This window comes from Megascapheus bottae, chromosome 18 (genome assembly GCF_031878675.1).
Source record: "Megascapheus bottae isolate mThoBot1 chromosome 18, mThoBot2.hap1, whole genome shotgun sequence".
NCBI classification, from domain to species: Eukaryota; Metazoa; Chordata; class Mammalia; order Rodentia; family Geomyidae; genus Megascapheus; species Megascapheus bottae.
Window position 1 is genome coordinate 33,503,143 of NC_143526.1, and position 17,901 is coordinate 33,521,043.

Here is a 17,901-nt window from a genome sequence, read left to right on the forward strand (position 1 = left end):
CTCCAAAGTAGCTAGGATTATAGGCATGAGCCACCTGCACCTGGCTACCTGACCATTCTTAAAGGTTTTTTTTTTCTTCTATATTTTGCTTCTGTGTGCTAATTTAAGGCAAACTATGTTTTAAAAGTAGAACAGAGAAACAGATGCCAGTGGTGCACACCTGTAATTTTTGCTTCTCAGGAGGCCGAGATCTGAGGGTTATAGCATCTTGTATCACAACAGCATATGTCAAATAAAATTTGTTTTTTTTCCCCCCACAGGTAGTCCTAGAAGGAAAATTTAGTAATGATGACAGCTCTTCTTATGATAAACCAGTAACTTTTCTGTCCCTGAAGCTAAGACTTGTGAATATACTAATAGGTGCCTTGCAAACGGAAACTGACCCCAACAACACCCAAATGATACTAGGTTTGTGTTCTTTTCTTTATGTATGTCATGGGGATAGAACTCAGGGACTGGGAGCTGTCCCTGAGCAGTTTTGGTAAAGGCTCTGTACCACTTTGAGCCACAGCACTGCTTTTCATTTTCTGATGGTTAATTGGGGATAATAGTCTCATGGATTTTCCTGAACCATGATCCTCAGATCTCAGCCTCATGAGAAGCTAGGATTACAGGCAATGTATTTTAATACACCTTTTTTTGTAAGTGAAAGCCCCAGTACTATTAACTCTATGCATGCTTTGGGTCAGAGGTCAGATCCAGCTTTTATTATTCTGAATCAAAGGCTTATTATTATTATTTTATTTTTATTATTATTATTTTTTGCCAATCCCAGAGCTTGAACTCAGGGCCTGAACACTGTCCTTGGGGTTTTGTTTTGTTTTGTTTTGCCAGTCCTGGGCTTGGGCTCAGGGCCTGAACACTGTCCCTGGATTTTTCTCAAGGCTAGGGCTCTACCACTTGAGCCACAGCACCACTTCTTGCTTTTTGCTACGTATGTGCTACCGAGGAGTCAAACCCGGGTCTTCGTGCATGCTAGGCAAGCACTCTACCACTAAGCCAAACTCCTGGCCCTGTCCTTGGGTTTTCTCAAGACTAGAGCTCTACCACTTGAGCTACAGTACCACCACTTTTCAGCTTTTTCTATGTATGTGGTACCAAGGAATCGAACCTGGATCTTCATGCATGCTAGGCAAACACTCTACCACTAGGCCAAACTCCTGGCCCAGATTATTATTATTATCATTATTATTTTATTTATTTTTGCTGCTCCTGGTGCTTGATCTCAGGGCCTAGGTACTGTTCCTGGGCCTCTTTGTTCTCAAAAGTAGCATTTTACCACTTGAGCCACAGAGCCACTTTCAACTTTTTTTCCAGCTTGGAAATAAAAGTCTCATTTACTTTCCCACCCAGGCTGGCTTCAAATCACAGTCCTTAGATCTCAGCCTCCTGAGTAGCTAGGATTTTAGGTGTAAGCCACCTGTGCCCAGCTGTCTTCAGTTCTTCCTCTGTTACTAGATCCATACTTAAGTTTTTTCTACACTGTTTCCACAATGTATTTTGACCAGCATTATACCTCACTTATAAAACTCCTTGTTTATTTGTTTTTTTCATTCATGGAACTTGGACTCTGAGGCTAGATACTCCTGTCCCTGAGCTCTTTTGCTCAAGGCTAGTGCTCTACCACTTTGAGCCACAGCTCCACTTCTGGCTTTTGTGTGGTTAATTGGAGATAAGAGTCTCATGGGAATTTTTCTTCCCTAGGCTGACTCTGAATAGTGACCCTCAGATCTCAACGTCCTGAGTAACTATGATAACAGACATAAGCCACCAGCATCCAGTTTTACTCTTAGAACTCTTGTCTCAGTTACTTATCTTTTTTTTTTTTTGCCTTGTTGACTCGGATTTGAACTTGGTTTCCTGGTTGAATGTCTGTTCTTTATGTTGAGCCATACCTCCAGCAGCTCATTAGGCCCTGTTTCTGTTGTTTTTTTTTTTTTTTTTGGCCAGTCCTGAGGCTCGAACTCAGGGCCTGAGCACTGTCCTTGGGCTTTCTTCAAGACTGGCACTCTACCACTTGAGTTACAGCACCACTTCAGGACTTCATGCATGCTAGTTGAGCACTCTACCACTAGGCCACACTCCTGACCCAAGACTTATTTTGTTTTTGTTTGTTTTTTCCTTTTTTGGGGGGTGGTGGTGGTGGTGGGTCATGTGGCTTGAACTTGGCCTGGGAGCTGTCCCTGAGCTCTTTAGCTCAAGGTTACCTCCCTACCTTCAAGCCAAGCCCCACTTCCCATTTTCTAGAGGTTAATTGGAAATAAGAGTCTCAGATCCTTTTGTGCCTGGGCTGGCTTTGAACCTTAGTCCTCAGATCTCAGCCCCCTGAGTAGCTAGGATTATAGGCGGGAGCCACCACACCCTTGTTTTTTCCTTTGAAATAGAATCTTACATAGTCTAGTTGTCCTTGAACTCTCAAACTTTTTTCCTCAGCCTCCCAAGTGCTGGGAATATGGGTATGTGCCATTTCTAGCCTACATGTGGCTTCTCTCATCCAGTTAATGTCTGATAGTGGACTTTTTTATTTATTTTTTTATTTTTTGCTAATCCTGAGGCTTGAATTCAAGGCATGGGTACTGTCCTTGAGCTTTCTCAAGGCTAGTGCTTGACCACGAGCTACAGACCATTTCCAGCTTTTTCTGTGTATGTGGTACCCAGGAAGCGAACCCAGGGCTTCATGCATGCTATGCAAACACTCTACCACTAGGCCATGCTCCCAGCATATATATATATATATATTTTTTCTTTTTGCCAGTTCTGAGCCTTGAATTCAGGGCTGTACTTGGGCATTCTCAAGGCCTGGCGTTCTCCAACTTGAACCACAGCTTGTTTCGGTATCTGTGGTGCTGAGGATTTGAATTGAGGATTTGAACCTGGGTCTTTGTGCATGCTAGGCAAGCACTCTACTATTAGGCCAAACTCTTGCCCCCTCAAGTATTTTTAAAAAATTAGTTTTAAAGCCAGGTGCTAGTGGCTCACGCCTATAATCCTAGGAGGCTGAGATCTGAGGATCGCCGTTCAAAGCCAGCCCCCAGTCCAGGCACTAAAGTCCTTGAGACTCTTATCTCCAATTAACCACCAGAAAACCACAAGTGGCACTGTGACTCTAATGGTAGAGCAGTAGCCTTGAGATGAAGAACTCAGGGATAGCACCCAGGCCCAGAGTTCAAGCCCCATGACTGACTCCCACCCCTTAAAAAGTTAGTTTAAAACTTAAAGCAGACCACAGTTTGGAAATTTTTGAAGAGTATCTTTGTTGACCAACTAATGAATGTGTTAGTAATTTTAGAGAATCTCATATGCTCAACCACAATCATACCCTTTTTTGGCGGGCGGGGGGGGGGGGGGGGAGCGGGTCATGGGGCTTTAACTCAGGGAGGACCTAGGTGCTATTCCTATATTTTGTACTGAAGGCGAGCACTATATCCCTGTGAGCCACAGCTCTGCTTTCAGTTTTTAGGTGGTGAATTGTAGATAGATGTCTCACAAACTTTCTTGCCTGGGATTGGCTGGGAACATTAGATCTCAGCCTCCCAGCTCAAAATTACATTCTTATCTCTGATCTTAATCATTTTAGTGTGACCTATTTTAGCATTCATATAACATTTTGCACAAAATCATTTTTGTTTATTTTGCTTTTGCAGGAGCAATGTTAAATATTGTTCAAGATTCTGCACTTTTAGAAGCCATTGGTTGCCAAATGGAGATGGTAAGAAGCATAAACTATGCAATCTCAGAAAATCAACTTGTGATTTTATCTAAGTTTTACTTCATACTGCCTGCCCTAGTGCTTTTTTATTTTATATATTTTCTTAAATTTACTTTGCAGTTTTGTGATTTGAACTCCACATAGTCTCTCTTGCTAGGCAGGCACTTTACCTCTAAGCCACACCTCTAGCCCTTTTTTTCACTGGTTGTTTTGAGATAAGGTCTTGCTTTTGACTTGGGCCCATACTGCAATCCTTTTATTTATATGTCTTGTAGTGGACAGTATGACAGGTATTGTGCTCAGCTTCTTTTGTTAGGATTGAATCTTTGAGTCTTGTGAACATTTTGCCCCCACTAGCCTGGGACTTTGATCCTTTCTATCTCAGCTTCCCACAGTTGGGAGTAATAGATATGTTCTACTATGCTCTACCATGTTATTGAGAAGGGGTTCTCCTGAGCTTTTGCCAGAATCAAATCATGCCTGTAATTAATCCCAGCTAATTTGGAGACTTAGCATCAGATCCTCTTGATCTCACCTTTTGCAAGAACCCAGTAGCTGGGATTATAAACCTGAACCTTACCAGTACCTAGCTGTCTGAGTATTGGTGATTGATTGATTGATTGATTGATTGAATGAATGATTGTGCCAGTTCTGGGGTTTGAACTCACAGCCTGAGCATTGTCTCTTAGCTTTTTCACTCAAGGCTGGCACTCTACCACTTGAGCCACAGCTCCACTGTTGGCTTTTCAATTGTTAATTGGAGATAAAAGTCTCATAGACTTTCCAGTCTAGGCTGGCTTTGAACAAAAACCCTGAGATCTCACCCTCCTGAATAGCTAGGATTACATACGGGAGTGAGCTACTGGCACCTAGCTTGTGTGTGTGTGTGTGTGTGTGTGCACGAGAGAGAAAGAGAAAGAGGGGGGGGAGAGGGAGAGAGGGAGAAAAGGAGAGAGTGAGAGAGGGAGAAAGAGAGAAAGAGAGAGAGGGAGGGAGAGAGGGTTTGAATGCATCTTCATGCTTTTTAGGCAGGTGTTCAACACTTACTGGCCCTTTTTGCATTGGTTATGAGATAAGGTCTCACTTTATACTCAGAACAGCCTAGACTGCTTCTCTTTGTAGCTGAAATGATAGGTGCACATTACTCTGCTTTCCAGCAGTTGGTAGAAATGGAGTCTATAAACTTTACTTTTTTGGGGGGTCGTGGGGCTTAAATTCAGGGCCTGAGTTCTTTAGTGCCTAGACTGGCTTTGAACTGTGATCCTCAGATCTCAGCCTCCTGAGTAGCTAGGATTACAGGCGTGAGCCACTGCACCCAACTAACAGAAATCTTTAACAGGTAGACCATCTCCTAGTCATTTAGAATTTATACTATTGTGCTTTATATTACAGCTAGATCTGAAAGTTTTGGCTGTGTGTGTGTGAATAAAAGATTATATTCCTGTTCTTATAAAATTTTCTTCAGGAGACATGGTTTTTTTGGGGGGTTGCTGGGTTGGTAGCTTTTTTTTTTTTTTTGCCAGTCCTGGTACTTGAACTCAGGGCCTGCTCACTGCTGTCCTTGGACTTTTTGCTCAAGGCTAGTGCTCTGCCACTTGAGCCATAACCACTTCTGGCTTTTTCTGAGATCTTCAGATCTCAGCCTCCTGAGTAGCTAGGATTACAGGCATGAGCCACTGTGCCAAGCAGAGTTGATTTTTTAAGATCCAGTGTCATTAGCTAATGAAATCTATTGGCAAATGGATATCTACAGACTCCAAACCCTCATATCCTTTCTCAGATGTTTTTAAGTATAAATCCACAGTAGCTTTAACCTCTATGATTTTTTGGTGTTTAGTTGACATGTTCCATTATGTTTTATTTAGTTATTTTATTATTAATTTTGTTAGTCCTGGGGCTTGAACTCTAGCCTGGGTACTGTCCCTGAGCCCTTCAGCTCAAGGCTACTGCTCTACCACTTGAGTCACAACCCCACTTCCCATTTTTTAGTGGTTAATTGGAGATAAGAGTCTCAAGTTCTTTAGTACCTGGGCTGGCTTTGAATTGTGATCCTCAGATCTCAAGTCTCTTGAGTAGCTAGGATCATAGGTGTGAGTCACCCACTCTCAGCTGCTTTATTTATTTTTTAATTCAGTTTTGGGGCTTGAACTCGGGCTCCACACTGTCCCTGGGCTTCTGTGCTCAAGGCTGTGTTTTACTACTTTGAGCCATAGCACCACTTCCGATTTTCTGGTGGTTAATTGGAAATAAGAGTCTTTGTATTTTCCTGTCCTGGCTGGCTTTGAATCACAATTCTTGGATCTCACCCTCCTGAGTAGCAATGATTACAGGCATGAGTGCCCAGCTCTAAGTTCCATTTTATCTACAGAGTTTTTAAATTATTAATTATTCCTATAAACCATGATGCAGCTTCTAAATAACTTTTTCATCTGATTAGGGTGGTGGAGAAAATAATCTGAAGAGCCACAGTCGCACTAACAGTGGTATTAGCTCAGCAAGTGGTGGGAGCACAGAGCCCACAACTCCTGACAGTGAGAGGCCAGCTCAGGCTCTCTTAAGGGATTATGGTAAGCAATATTTTGTTTTGTCTTGAAATAAAATAAAAGTTATTCAGAAAGGCTTTAATTCTCAGATTCATAAAATAAAACCAAATGTTAACATTAATTTAAAACTATATGTTTTATGTACTTAGGCAAAATAGGTGTTAGTCAAAAAGGTATTACTCAAGTTATATTTGGGGTAATTGATTAGATTCTATAATGAGTAGTCAGGAGATGATTCTGAGTTCTGTACCAGGTACTAAGGATACCATGTCAAATGATATATGAGCTCTGCCTCAGGGTTCCCAGTCTGGTCGAGATGCCCTGTGTTGAGGGACGTGATGGAGCATAAATGGGACCCTAGAAGAGCCTCATGTTATAAATGTATCAATTTGTAGCAAGAAAAAGAAACATTATTTTCCATCCTCACAAATAAAATATTTGCCAACAAGGCATTCTATTTGGTGATGTCTTTTATATTGGGCAATCATTTTATTAATTCACTAAGTTGTGGGTACTTTTATATACACTGTTTTCAAGTATGAACATTGTATTGAATTTTTGGCTATTTATCCAACTCACTGGAATGCTCTCTAGCTGCATAGATATGAGTTTACATTTTGAATCACCTGGAGACTTAATAGCTGTGTTCAATAAGGCATGTTTTTATGGTTTAATTTTATAATAAGTATCCTTTAGGTATATCATATATACAGCCATTATGTGGATATTTAATTTATTTAAATATTGTATTTATAGAGAAGTTACTAAGTTTTTATGATGGATGGATGTATAAATACAGGTTTGATTTGGGTTGAAATTTTATTTATTTTTTTGTTTTAACATTTATAAACCAAAGAAAAAGTTACATTGCTGTATGTGTTCTAATATAAATGTTTGGAGTGATTGTTTGTTTCAACATTTTGAACTGGTGTTAGTCAGCTCTGCTTGTAATGTTGTAAAATATTTTTTACTAAGAAATCCAGACTTGTGTTAGTGTCACGTGAATGTCTCTCTTTAATGATCATTCCTTTTTCTGTTGTCACTGCCCTCTTTCTGATAGGATTGACAGGTATAATGTCCCTAAAGCTTTTATCAGTCCACTTTAATTTGTTCTAATTTAATTTCTCCTAATTTACTACGGTTAAATAGTAATTGCTTTTAAATGTAAAATTAGAGGCTATACAGAGGCCAGATGGTTGTTGAATTTGTTTAGAAGTATTTCAGTAGTCCTGGAGAGTTAAATGTTAAGATGATATTGCATGTGAATTTTAAAGATTTAAACACTGCAAGTAATTTCACCAGGTGCTTTAGGATAATTCCTAGCATCTGAAGAAGTCTTAAAAGTTCAATTCTATAAAATTCCAAGGAAATGCTTAAAAGCCTCTTGATTCTTTTTGAAAATGTAATTCTATATTATCAACTTAGAAATTTTAAGACTAACAAACATTACTGTAAAAATGATACTGAAACTGCCAAGTTCCACAGCAGTTTACTACATGAAAGTATGTGGGCTGGGAACTAAAGGTGCCCTGGCCCTGTGTGCTGCTGTGCACTGTCAGGCCTAGTGCTCAGGCCAGTGGGGCGGGAGTGTAGTGCTGTGGGTGACAGTCGTGCTCACTGTGGCTGCTGTGGTCTGTGCCTAGTAGAATGCTGTGCTTCTTGTTACTAATACTTAGTTGTTTTCCCTCCCTGTGGGATGTGGCATTGGGTTATATCCTAGCTCTTAATACAGATTCAGCTGCTGGGCTCCTGATTCGCAGCATTCATCTCGTCACCCAAAGACTCAATTCCCAGTGGCGGCAAGACATGAGCATATCATTGGCAGCTCTAGAGCTTCTCTCTGGCCTGGCAAAGGTAAGGAGGACAGTCATTTGTTTTAACACAGCAGATTTGTGTTTGCCTCTTTTCTTTTTCTATATCTATTGACACCCCTTGGTTGAGAGTATTATAGTGCCGACCATAGTCACATACTTTATATCTAAAATACAAAATTGAGCCTGCAGGTGAAGGTTTAGTGAAATGAACTGTACTCTTTAAAAATAGGTTCAGAGGGCTGGGAGTTTTGCCTAGTGGTAGAGTGCTTGCATAGCATGCACGAAGTCCCGGGTTCAATTTCCCGGTACCACATACATAGAAAGCTGGAAGTGGTGCTGAGGCTCAGGTGGTAGAGCTTTAGCCTTGAGAAAGTCCAAGGCCAGTGCTCAGGCCCTGAGCTCAAGCCCACGACTGGCAAAAAAAAAAAAAAAATAAGGTTCAGAGTGGGCCGGGAGTTTGGCCTAGTGGTAGAGTGCTTGCCTAGCGTGCACGAAGACCAGGGTTCGATTCCTCAATAACGCATCCATAGAAAAAAAAAGCCGAAGAAGTGCTAAGGCTCAAATGGTAGAGCTCTAGCCTTGAGAAAGTCCAAGGACAGTGCTCAGGCCCTGAGCTCAAGCCCAGTACTGGCCAAAAAAATTAAAATAAAATAAAAATAGGTTCAGAGTCTGAATATTATAACTGTTAAATTACAGAACTATTTATTTATTTGCACATAGCAATAGGGTGCCCTAGGCTTTTTAGGAGAGTTGTTACACTAAAATGTGCTAGTGCTAGTTGGGACTATCTTTGACTACTATCTTCCATTATTAGACATAAGTGAAAATGGTATGTTTACATTTCTTTCATGGCTATTATTTCAGTACTTAGATAACTATAAGCCATATATATTTTCTCTTACATATTTTTTGTGTACATATGTCAGTTCTGAAGCTCAAACTCTCAGGGTCTGAAATCTGTCCCTGGGCTTTTTTCTGAAGCCTGGTGCTCTACCACTTGAGCCATAGCTCCACTCAGCTTTTTTGGTGGCTGATCCTCAGCTCTCAACCCTGAGTAGCTAGAATTACAGGCATGCGCTACCAGTACCCATTTAATATTCCCACTTTTCTCTCTCTCGGCCAGTGTGACAGAGAGAGAGAAAGGAATATTAAGTGCTCTACTACTTGAGTCACAGCACCACTTCTATCTTTTTCTGTGTATGGTAAAGGCAAACCCAGGGTTTTGCAAACAGTCTACTACTAGGCCACACACTAGGCCCTGATTTAGAATTTTTCTTTTTTTTTTTTTTGCCAGCCCTGGGCTTGAGCTCAGGGCCTGAGCACTGGCCTTGGACTTTCTCAAAGCTAGAGCTCTACCACTTGAGCCTCAGCACCACTTCCGGCTTTTTTTCTATGTATGTGGTACTGAGGAATCAAACCCAGGTCTTCATGCATGCTAGGCAAGCACTCTACCACAAGGCCTAACTCCCAGCCCTAGAATTTTTCTTAAATAACTTTTCATTATCTTTTTTAAAAAATGGAACCAACTTCATTATGGTAAATGTCATGGTCAAAACATTTTTTTTCTTTTTTTGCCAGTCCTGGGCCTTGAACTCAGGGCCTGGGCACTGTCCTTGGGTTTTCTCAAGGCCAGAGCTCTACCACTTTAGCCACAGCACCATTTCTGGCTTTTTTTTTTTTTTTTCTATGTATGTGGTACCGAGGAATCGAACCTGGGTCTTCATGCATGCTAGGCAAGCACTCTACCACTAGGCCAAATTCAGGCCCTCAAAATATGGTTTAAATTATCTTTTTTTTTTTTTCCTCCTGTCGGTTGTGGAGCTTGAACTCTGGGCCTGAGCGCTGTCCCTGAGCTCTTCGGGTCAAGGCTCTACCACTTGGGCCACAGTACCACTTCTGGTTTTCTGGTGGTTAATTGGAGATATGAATCTCACAGACTTTTTGTGCTGGCTTTGAACCGAGATTCTCAGGTCTCAGCCTCCTGAGTAGCTAAGATTATAAGGGTAAACCACCACCACCCGGTTTAAATGATCTTTTAAGTAGTTGTACAAAGAAGTTTAAACTCAATAGTCAGCTTACAAGTATAGTGCATGTCACTCCTTCAATCCCTTCATTCACTTTTTTTTTTGAGGTGAATTTTTTTTTTTTTTGCCAATCCTGGGGCTTTGAATTTAGGGCCTGGGCACTGTCCTTGGGCTAGCACTCTACCACTTGAGCCACAACATCACTTCTAGCTTTTTCTGTGTATGTAGTATCAGGAAGCCAAACCCAGGCCTTTGTTCAAGGTAGGCAAGCACCTACCACTAGGCCACACTCATAGCCCCATTTCAAATGTTTTGTTTCTTTTTTTTTTTTTTTTTTGCCAGTCCTGAGCTTGAGCTCAGGGCCTAAGCACTGTCCTTGGACTTTCTCAAGGCTAGAGCTCTACCACTTGAGCCACAGCACCACTTCTGGCTTTTTTCTATGTATGTGGTACTAAGGAATCGAACCTGGGTCTTCATGCATGCTAGGCAAGTACTCTACCACTAGGCCAAACTCCCAGCCCCTGTTTCATTTTTTAAATCATCCCAAAGGAAGCTCTAAACCTAAGGACTAATTGCTTTTGCTTCCCCTTCCTAGCTCTGGATAGCTACCAGTACTCATTTTCCCTGTATGGATCTATCTATTTTGGATATTCCATCTAGATATATCTGTTCTAGACCTCTTCTGCCTTGCTAGTGTACATTCTGTCAAGATATTATTCCTTTTTAGATTGAATAATACTGTGTTCAATCTGTGTGCCAGTTTATCTGCTTGTTAGCTGATGGATATTCTTTTCTCATTTATTCTGCCAGTCCTAGGGACTGAACTGGGGGCCTGAGCACTGTCTTTGGGCTTTCTCTCAAGGACAGAGCTCTACCACTTGAGTTACAATACCACTTGCAGCTTTTTCTATGTATGTGGTACCAAGGAATCTTCATGAGTGCTAGGCAAGCACTCTACCACTAGGACAAACTTCCTGCCCTTACTTATATGTTTCAGTCCTGGGCTTGAACTCAGTAGCTGGATGCTGTCCCTGAGCTTCTTTGCTCAGGGGTCTACCACTTGGGCCTCAGCTCCACTTTCAGCCTTTTTGGTGGGGTAGTTAATTGGAGATAAGAAAGTCATGGACTTTTTTGCCTAGACTGGCTTTTAACTGTGATCCCCATATCCCAGCTTCATGAGTAGCTAGGATTACAGGCATGAGCCACCAGGCCTTGGCAACCATCCTCTTTACAATATTGTCATTAGTGCTGTTATAAACAAGTATTTGTTGCCTGTTTTAATTCTTTGGGGTATCTATCAAGGAATGAAATTATTGGGCCCCTGGTAATTGTATCTCACTTTTCGAAAAAACCATCATTTTACTCTGGATTCCAGTTTTCCAGTTTCTCCATGTACTCAGTAGCATGTAAGGTTTTGTGTGTGTGTGTGTGTGTGTGTGTGTGTGTGCATGTGCGTGCGCCATGCCAATCTTGGGGCTTGAACACAGGGCACAGATGATCTCAGCCTCCTGAATATCTAGAATTATAGGTGTGTGCCACCAGTCCCTAACTCTCAAGTTCTTTTTTTTTTTAAAAAAAAATCAGTAAAATGGGCAGGATTATCTTGCATATATGATATTGTAAGTACTGACTGATATATATATACATACATACATACATACATACATACATACATACATACATACATATAATTACATTGTAAGCAGGTGGTACTGTCTAGGATAATACAAAAATGTAGCTAAATCTCAAAGTAACTATGCTGAGAAGAAGGAAGAGGGAAAGAAAGGTCTGTTTTGTACAGTTCCTCTATATATATGAGGAAATACAGGCTAATTAGCTGCTGCTTTAGGGAAAGAGGCAAAGAAGAATGAAAGGGAAGTTACAGAGATACATGAGATTTGTTGATGGTTTATAGTCACTTGTTTTTCATAGCAGTTCACAGATGTGGACTTACCAAAACAATTCAATTTGTACTTTATTTGATTTTTTTTTCTTTTTTAGTGGTCCTGGGGCTTGACCTCGGCCTGAGCACTGTCCCTGAGCTTTTGAACTCAAGGTTAACACTCTACCACTTGAGTAATTCCATTTCTGACTTTTTTTGGTGCTTAACTGGAGAAACAAGTCTCATGAATTTTCCTGCCCATCTGTCTTTGAACCACAGTTCAGATCTCAGTCTTCTTAGTAGCTACGATTACAGGCATGATCCACAGGCATCTAGCCATATGTGCACTTTAAATATGTGTGGTAAAGCTGGGCGCCTGTGGCTCACGCCTGTAATCCTAGCTACTCAGGAGGCTGATATCTGAGGATCAAGGTTTAAAGCCAGCCGAGGCACAAAAGGACCTGAGATTCTTGTCTCCAATTAACCTCTAGAAAATGGGAAGTGGGGCTTGGCTCAAGGGTACAGTGGTAGCTCAGGAACAGAGCCCAGGCTGAGTTCAAGCCGCATGACTGACCAAAAAAAAGTACAGTAGGTAAGCCACCAAGCAGCCACAGAGTACTATGTGCAGAACATGTAGCAGCACTATGAAGTATATATACCATTGCCAGCTGTCTTCCAGTCTCAGCAAAGGTAAGTAGGTATGCTTGAGGGTTTAGTTTAACAGTATAAGAAGCTATGTCAAAGTAAAATACTATTTTAGGACTTGAAAAATGCTACTGTTTTTGTAGAGAGTGAAATACTCTATTCCTGAATATAAATAATCAAAAAGAAAGACCATCAATATATCACATTCTCAAATATGCTTAGCTTCAGAGAAAATGTTTCCAAGTTGGTACAGTGATTCTTGGCTAATTCTTTACATTCTCCAAATGACCATGCTTAGGTCAAGGTGATGGTCGACTCAGGGGACCGAAAAAGGGCCATCAGTTCTGTGTGCAGCTACATTGTGTATCAGTGCAGTCGGCCAGCCCCTTTGCACTCCCGGGACCTGCATTCCATGATAGTGGCAGCTTTTCAATGTCTGTGTGTCTGGCTGACTGAGCACCCTGATATGCTTGATGAAAAGGTAAGTTTTTTCTGCCTGCCAGCTTGTCTCTAAAAAAGGATTCTAGCTAAAAATTTTATTCCACACACGTTTTTCTGGTGGGCACAGGTATCTAGTCAATTTTCACTGCCTTATTCTTTATAGGGAAGCAGGCATTACAAAGAGTGCACAGTAAGGCAGATTCCTATGGCTCACACCTGTAATCCTAGCTATTCAGAAGGCAAAGATTAAGAGGATCACAGGTCGAAGCCAGACTGGGCAAGAAGTTTTGTGATACTCTACTTCAACCAATAGGTGGGTGCATTGGTATGTGCCTGTTATCCCAGCCACAGTGGGAAGTGTGCAAAGGAAGATTACAAAAAGCCAGGCTATTCTCAAAAATAACTAAAGCAAGCTGGGTACTAGTAGCTCACACGTCTGCAATCCTAGCTACTCAAGAGACTGAAATCTGAGGGTTGCGGTGCAAAGCCATCCTGGGCAGGAAAGTCTGAGACTCTTGCCTCCAGTTAACCATCAGAAAACTGGAAGTGGTATTGTGGCTCAAAATGGTAGAGTGCTAGTCTTGAGCAAAAAATAATCTCAGGTACAGTAACCTAGACCCTGAGTTTAAGCCACATGACAAAAAAAACAAACAAACCAGAACAGAAAAAAGAGGAGGGGGGTTGCTGGTGGCTCACACCTGTAATCCTAGCTACTTTGGAGATCTGAGGATGACAGTTCAAAGCCAGGCACTAAACTCCATTAGACTTTTATCTCCATTTAACCACCAGAAAACCAGAAGTAGCCCTGTGGGCTCAAGTGGTAGAGCAGTAGCCTTGAGCTGAAGAGCTGAGGGACAGCACTCAGGCCCAGAGTTCAGCCCACTGAAAAAAAAAGGTGGGGAGGGGGAGGGATGGAGAGAGAAAGAGGAAGAAGAGAGGGAATGAACAAGGCATCAGATCAAAAAGGTCTGCAAACATAGCTTAAGTAATAGAGTGACTGTCCAACAAGAGCAAGTTCAACCCCCCATACCACCAAAAAAATTCAAAACAAAGCATACTTGATGAATGAAGAGATATTAGGCTTATTGAATATTATAGAAAACTTTATGTAATTTAAAAATATTGTTGACAAAATCTTAGTCATACTCAATATAGCTTCTGAAGTTAGGATACTAGAAATTGTTTTAAAATGTCAGTCATTGAAGAGCTTTTTATTTGGTATCTTAAATAATCTCATGTTTTTTGTTCTTGTGAACTCAGGGCCTCAACACTGAGCCTTGATCCAATCTAAAATGTCTTAAATCATCCCATGTTTAACTTGGACTTACATGATTTTTAATCCATGGTAGGTTATAAGAATTAGGACTGATGGAATTGAATTTATTTAGCTTTACTTAGTATCTCTGTCTCTTTCTCTCTGAACATGCAAATTTAATTTGTTTTGTTTTGTTTTGTTTTTTGGTTTTTTTTTTTTGGTGGGTCATGGGGCTTGAACTTGGCCTGGGCACTGTCCCTGAGTTCTTCAGCTCAAGGCTACTCCCCAACCCTGGGGCCACGCCCCACTTCCCATTTTCTAGAGGTTAATTGAAGATAAGAGTCTCAGGTCCTTTTTTGCCCGGGCTGTCTTTTGAACCTTGATCCTCAGATCTGAGCCTCCTGAGTAGCTAGGATTACAGGCATGAGCCACCGCACTGGCACAAATTTAGTTCTTTACCAAAAAATTTGGAAGGGGGCTTAAATTTTTTGTATTACTATGGAATTAGAATATCTCTATTAAAGAAAATTAGAAGTTAAAATTCCATTACCAAAATATAACCACTACTAGCATTTTGATGGATTCTTTGTCTGCTCAGAAATGGTATATTACCAAAATTGATCTACCTTTCCTGCTTGTAGGACTGCCTTAAGGAAGTACTAGAGATTGTGGAACTGGGTATCTCAGGAAGTAAGTCCAAGAACAATGAGCAAGAGGTCAAATACAAAGGAGATAAGGAGCCAAACCCTGCCTCTATGAGGGTAAAGGATGCTGCTGAAGCTACCCTCACATGGTATGAAAGTGATTGTGTTAGCAGTGATCCCTTACTGTTCATTTCGCGTTAAGTGACTCATCGTTCCCTTTAGATGATATTTTGTCTCCAGAAATTAAATAGAAAGGAAATACTCTTGTACCTGTTCTGTTTTGTTTTTACCAGTCAGTCGTGGGGCTTGAACTCAGAGCCTGGACACTGTCCTTGAGTTTTTTCAAGGCTAGCACTTTACTACTTGAGCCACACACAGCACCACTTTTTCTGTGTATGTGGTACTAAGGAATCGAACCCAGGACTTCGTGCTTTCTAGGCAAGCACCCTACCACACTAGGCTACACTCCTGGCCCCTGTATCAGTTTTTTGTTGTTTTTTGCCAGTCCTGGGGCTTGAACTCAGGGTCTGGCCACTATCCCTGAGCTTCTTTTGCTCAAGGCTAGCACTCTGCCACTTGAACCACAGTGCCACTTCTGTTTTTTTCTGTTTATAGGGTACTGATGAATCAAACCCAGGGCTTCATGCATACCAGGCAAGCACTCTACCACTAAGCCACATTCCCAGCCCTGTAGCTATTTTAGACCCAAATAAACCAGTAGCTTGAGTTTCTGTACCCACTTATATTCATTCATGACAAATTATGTTCAAGTTGGAAAGTCTCTTGGATAAACTTACTCTATTTTTTCACTTTGATGGCTGAATCCAGAGGTAAAATGTTTATGTCTATGATCTCCCTATCAGCTCTGCCTTCTAGTTGGTCTCTTCTACAACTTTTTTACTACATATTATAGATCCATTCAGCTAAGATTTATAGACTGCCTGTTTAGAACTGATAATAGACTGGGTAATGGTGTTTTACTTGGTAGGCTGAGATCAGGAAGATTGTTATTTGAGGCCAGCCCTGTCAGAAAGTTTGAGAGCTTCCTTCTCAACCAGTAGTAGTTGGGTATAGTGGTCCACACAACTATCTAAGACGCTGAATTTGAGAAGATGGCAATTTCAGGTCAGCCCAGATTAAAAAAAAAAATTCTTGAGACTCAATCTCAGTGGAAGAAGCTGGACACGGCAGTTCATAGCTGTTATTTCAGCCACAGCAGGAAGTATTCAGTGAGAGGATTGAGATCCAGGTATGGACCAGAGCAAAATGTAAAACTATTTCAAGCTAACTAGTACAAAGAAGAACTGATGGTGTGGTTCAGCAGTGGAATGCCTGCCTAGCAAACACAAGACCGAATTCAACGACTAGTATTTAACGTCCCCATGTGCCACCCCAAAAAGAACTGGAATAGTATCATAAAGATGAGTCTGAACCATTCATCCCACCAGTACTGTCTTGCTCAGTAGGCAAGCTAAAAATAGGAACACAAACTGCTATATTATTAGGTGGGAAATAAATTCTCCAAAGTAAAATGTACAAATAAAATGCTGAAAATTTAGAGGAAATAAATATTTCCAGATAGATGAGAGAAAAATCACAGTAGCATCATCCTTAGGGAAAACAGCTTAGCTGAAGGGATAAGCAGATTTGCAACCTGAGATTCTGCATGCCATCATTTCTTGCCTGACTTCCCTACTTTCTGAATCCTAACTTCCTTGGTCATCTTATTCTGTGACCAAACTCATCCTCCCAAAGAAGAATTTTTCTTTTCCTGCTTGAGTGATTTCCTGCCATATTTCTGAATTCCAATTCTGATCTCTTCTACCACTTTTCCCTAGTATCCTCTGCCATAGTCCAGTTAACTTGCGGTAGTGAACTGGACATGCTTGTTCTTGCTTATGCTCCTCCCCCTAATTAATAAAGCTTCTGTTTCCTTTTGGCCACACCCTCTACTTTTCAATACTAACCTCAAACCTATCTCCCTCCATAGGACTCAGGTACTCTGCTTCTTAATATGACTTCTTTCTTTCTATACAAGTACACTCATTTCTGATCCTACCACACAGTAGATTTGTGTACTGTCATGATCATATCTGATTTATTTGATACATGTTTGTACATTCTCCCCAGGATATGAGGAGGATTCTGAGTGGTAAGGTATTTTTTTTTTTTTTTTTTGCCAGTCCTGGGCTTAAGCTCAGGGCCAGAGGACTGTGGTACTAAGGAATTGAACCCGGGTCTTCATGCATGCTAGGCATGCACTCTACCACTAGGCCAAACTCCAGGCCCAGGAGGAGGATTCTGAGAAAGGCATTACTGTGGTCACCCTCCCAGTGCTGAGTACCTAATACACATTTCACATAGCTTCTTGGGCCAGCATGGGTAGTTCACACTCATAATCCTAACTACTCAGGAGATCGAGGTCTGAGCATTGTGTTCAAGACTAGCCTGGGACAGGAAAGTTGTGTAACTCTTCTCACCAGCAAACTACTCAGAAAATGCAAGAAGTGGTAAATATGGCTCAAGTGGTAGAGTCTAGCACAGAGTCTCAGAGACATAGCCAGAACCAGAACCAAGGATTGGCAAAACAACAACAACAGCAACAAAATCCCCAGACAATGTGTGTGTATATATATATTTTTTTTTGCGGGGGGGGGGGTGGTTGTGGTGGTCATGGGGCTTGAACTCTGGGCCTGGGTGCTGTTCTTAAGCTCTTCAGCTCAAGGCTAGCATTCTACCACTTGAGCCACAACTCCACTTCCCATTTTTTCGTGGTTAATTGGAGATAAAAGCACAAGTTCTTTAGTGCCTGGGCTGGGTTTGAACTGCAGTCCTCATATCTCAACCTCCTGAGTAGCTTGAGCCACTGCCCCTGGCTAGAACTATATTTTCTTTAATCAGCTTTCATTATTTTTTTTTTTCCCAGTCCTGGGCTTAAGTTCAG

At 41.3% G+C, this 17,901-nt stretch overlaps 1 protein-coding gene across 7 annotated transcripts in view; it reads left to right on the forward strand.

Moving 5' to 3' along the window:
* Positions 1-17,901, forward strand: part of Ralgapb (Ral GTPase activating protein non-catalytic subunit beta) — a 92,060-nt gene that overhangs the window by 39,531 nt on the left and 34,628 nt on the right. For 4 of the 7 annotated variants that reach the window (XM_090352346.1, XM_090352350.1, XM_090352347.1 and 1 more), the window contains 6 exons: positions 261-408; positions 3,645-3,709; positions 6,147-6,276; positions 7,973-8,106; positions 12,916-13,098; positions 14,955-15,106. In XM_090352346.1, coding sequence (XP_090208472.1) covers positions 261-408; positions 3,645-3,709; positions 6,147-6,276; positions 7,973-8,106; positions 12,916-13,098; positions 14,955-15,106 — 812 coding nt within the window. The remainder of the gene's footprint in view (positions 1-260; positions 409-3,644; positions 3,710-6,146; positions 6,277-7,972; positions 8,107-12,915; positions 13,099-14,954; positions 15,107-17,901) is intronic. The other 3 variants (XM_090352348.1, XM_090352349.1, XM_090352352.1) reach the window with 1 other exon arrangement.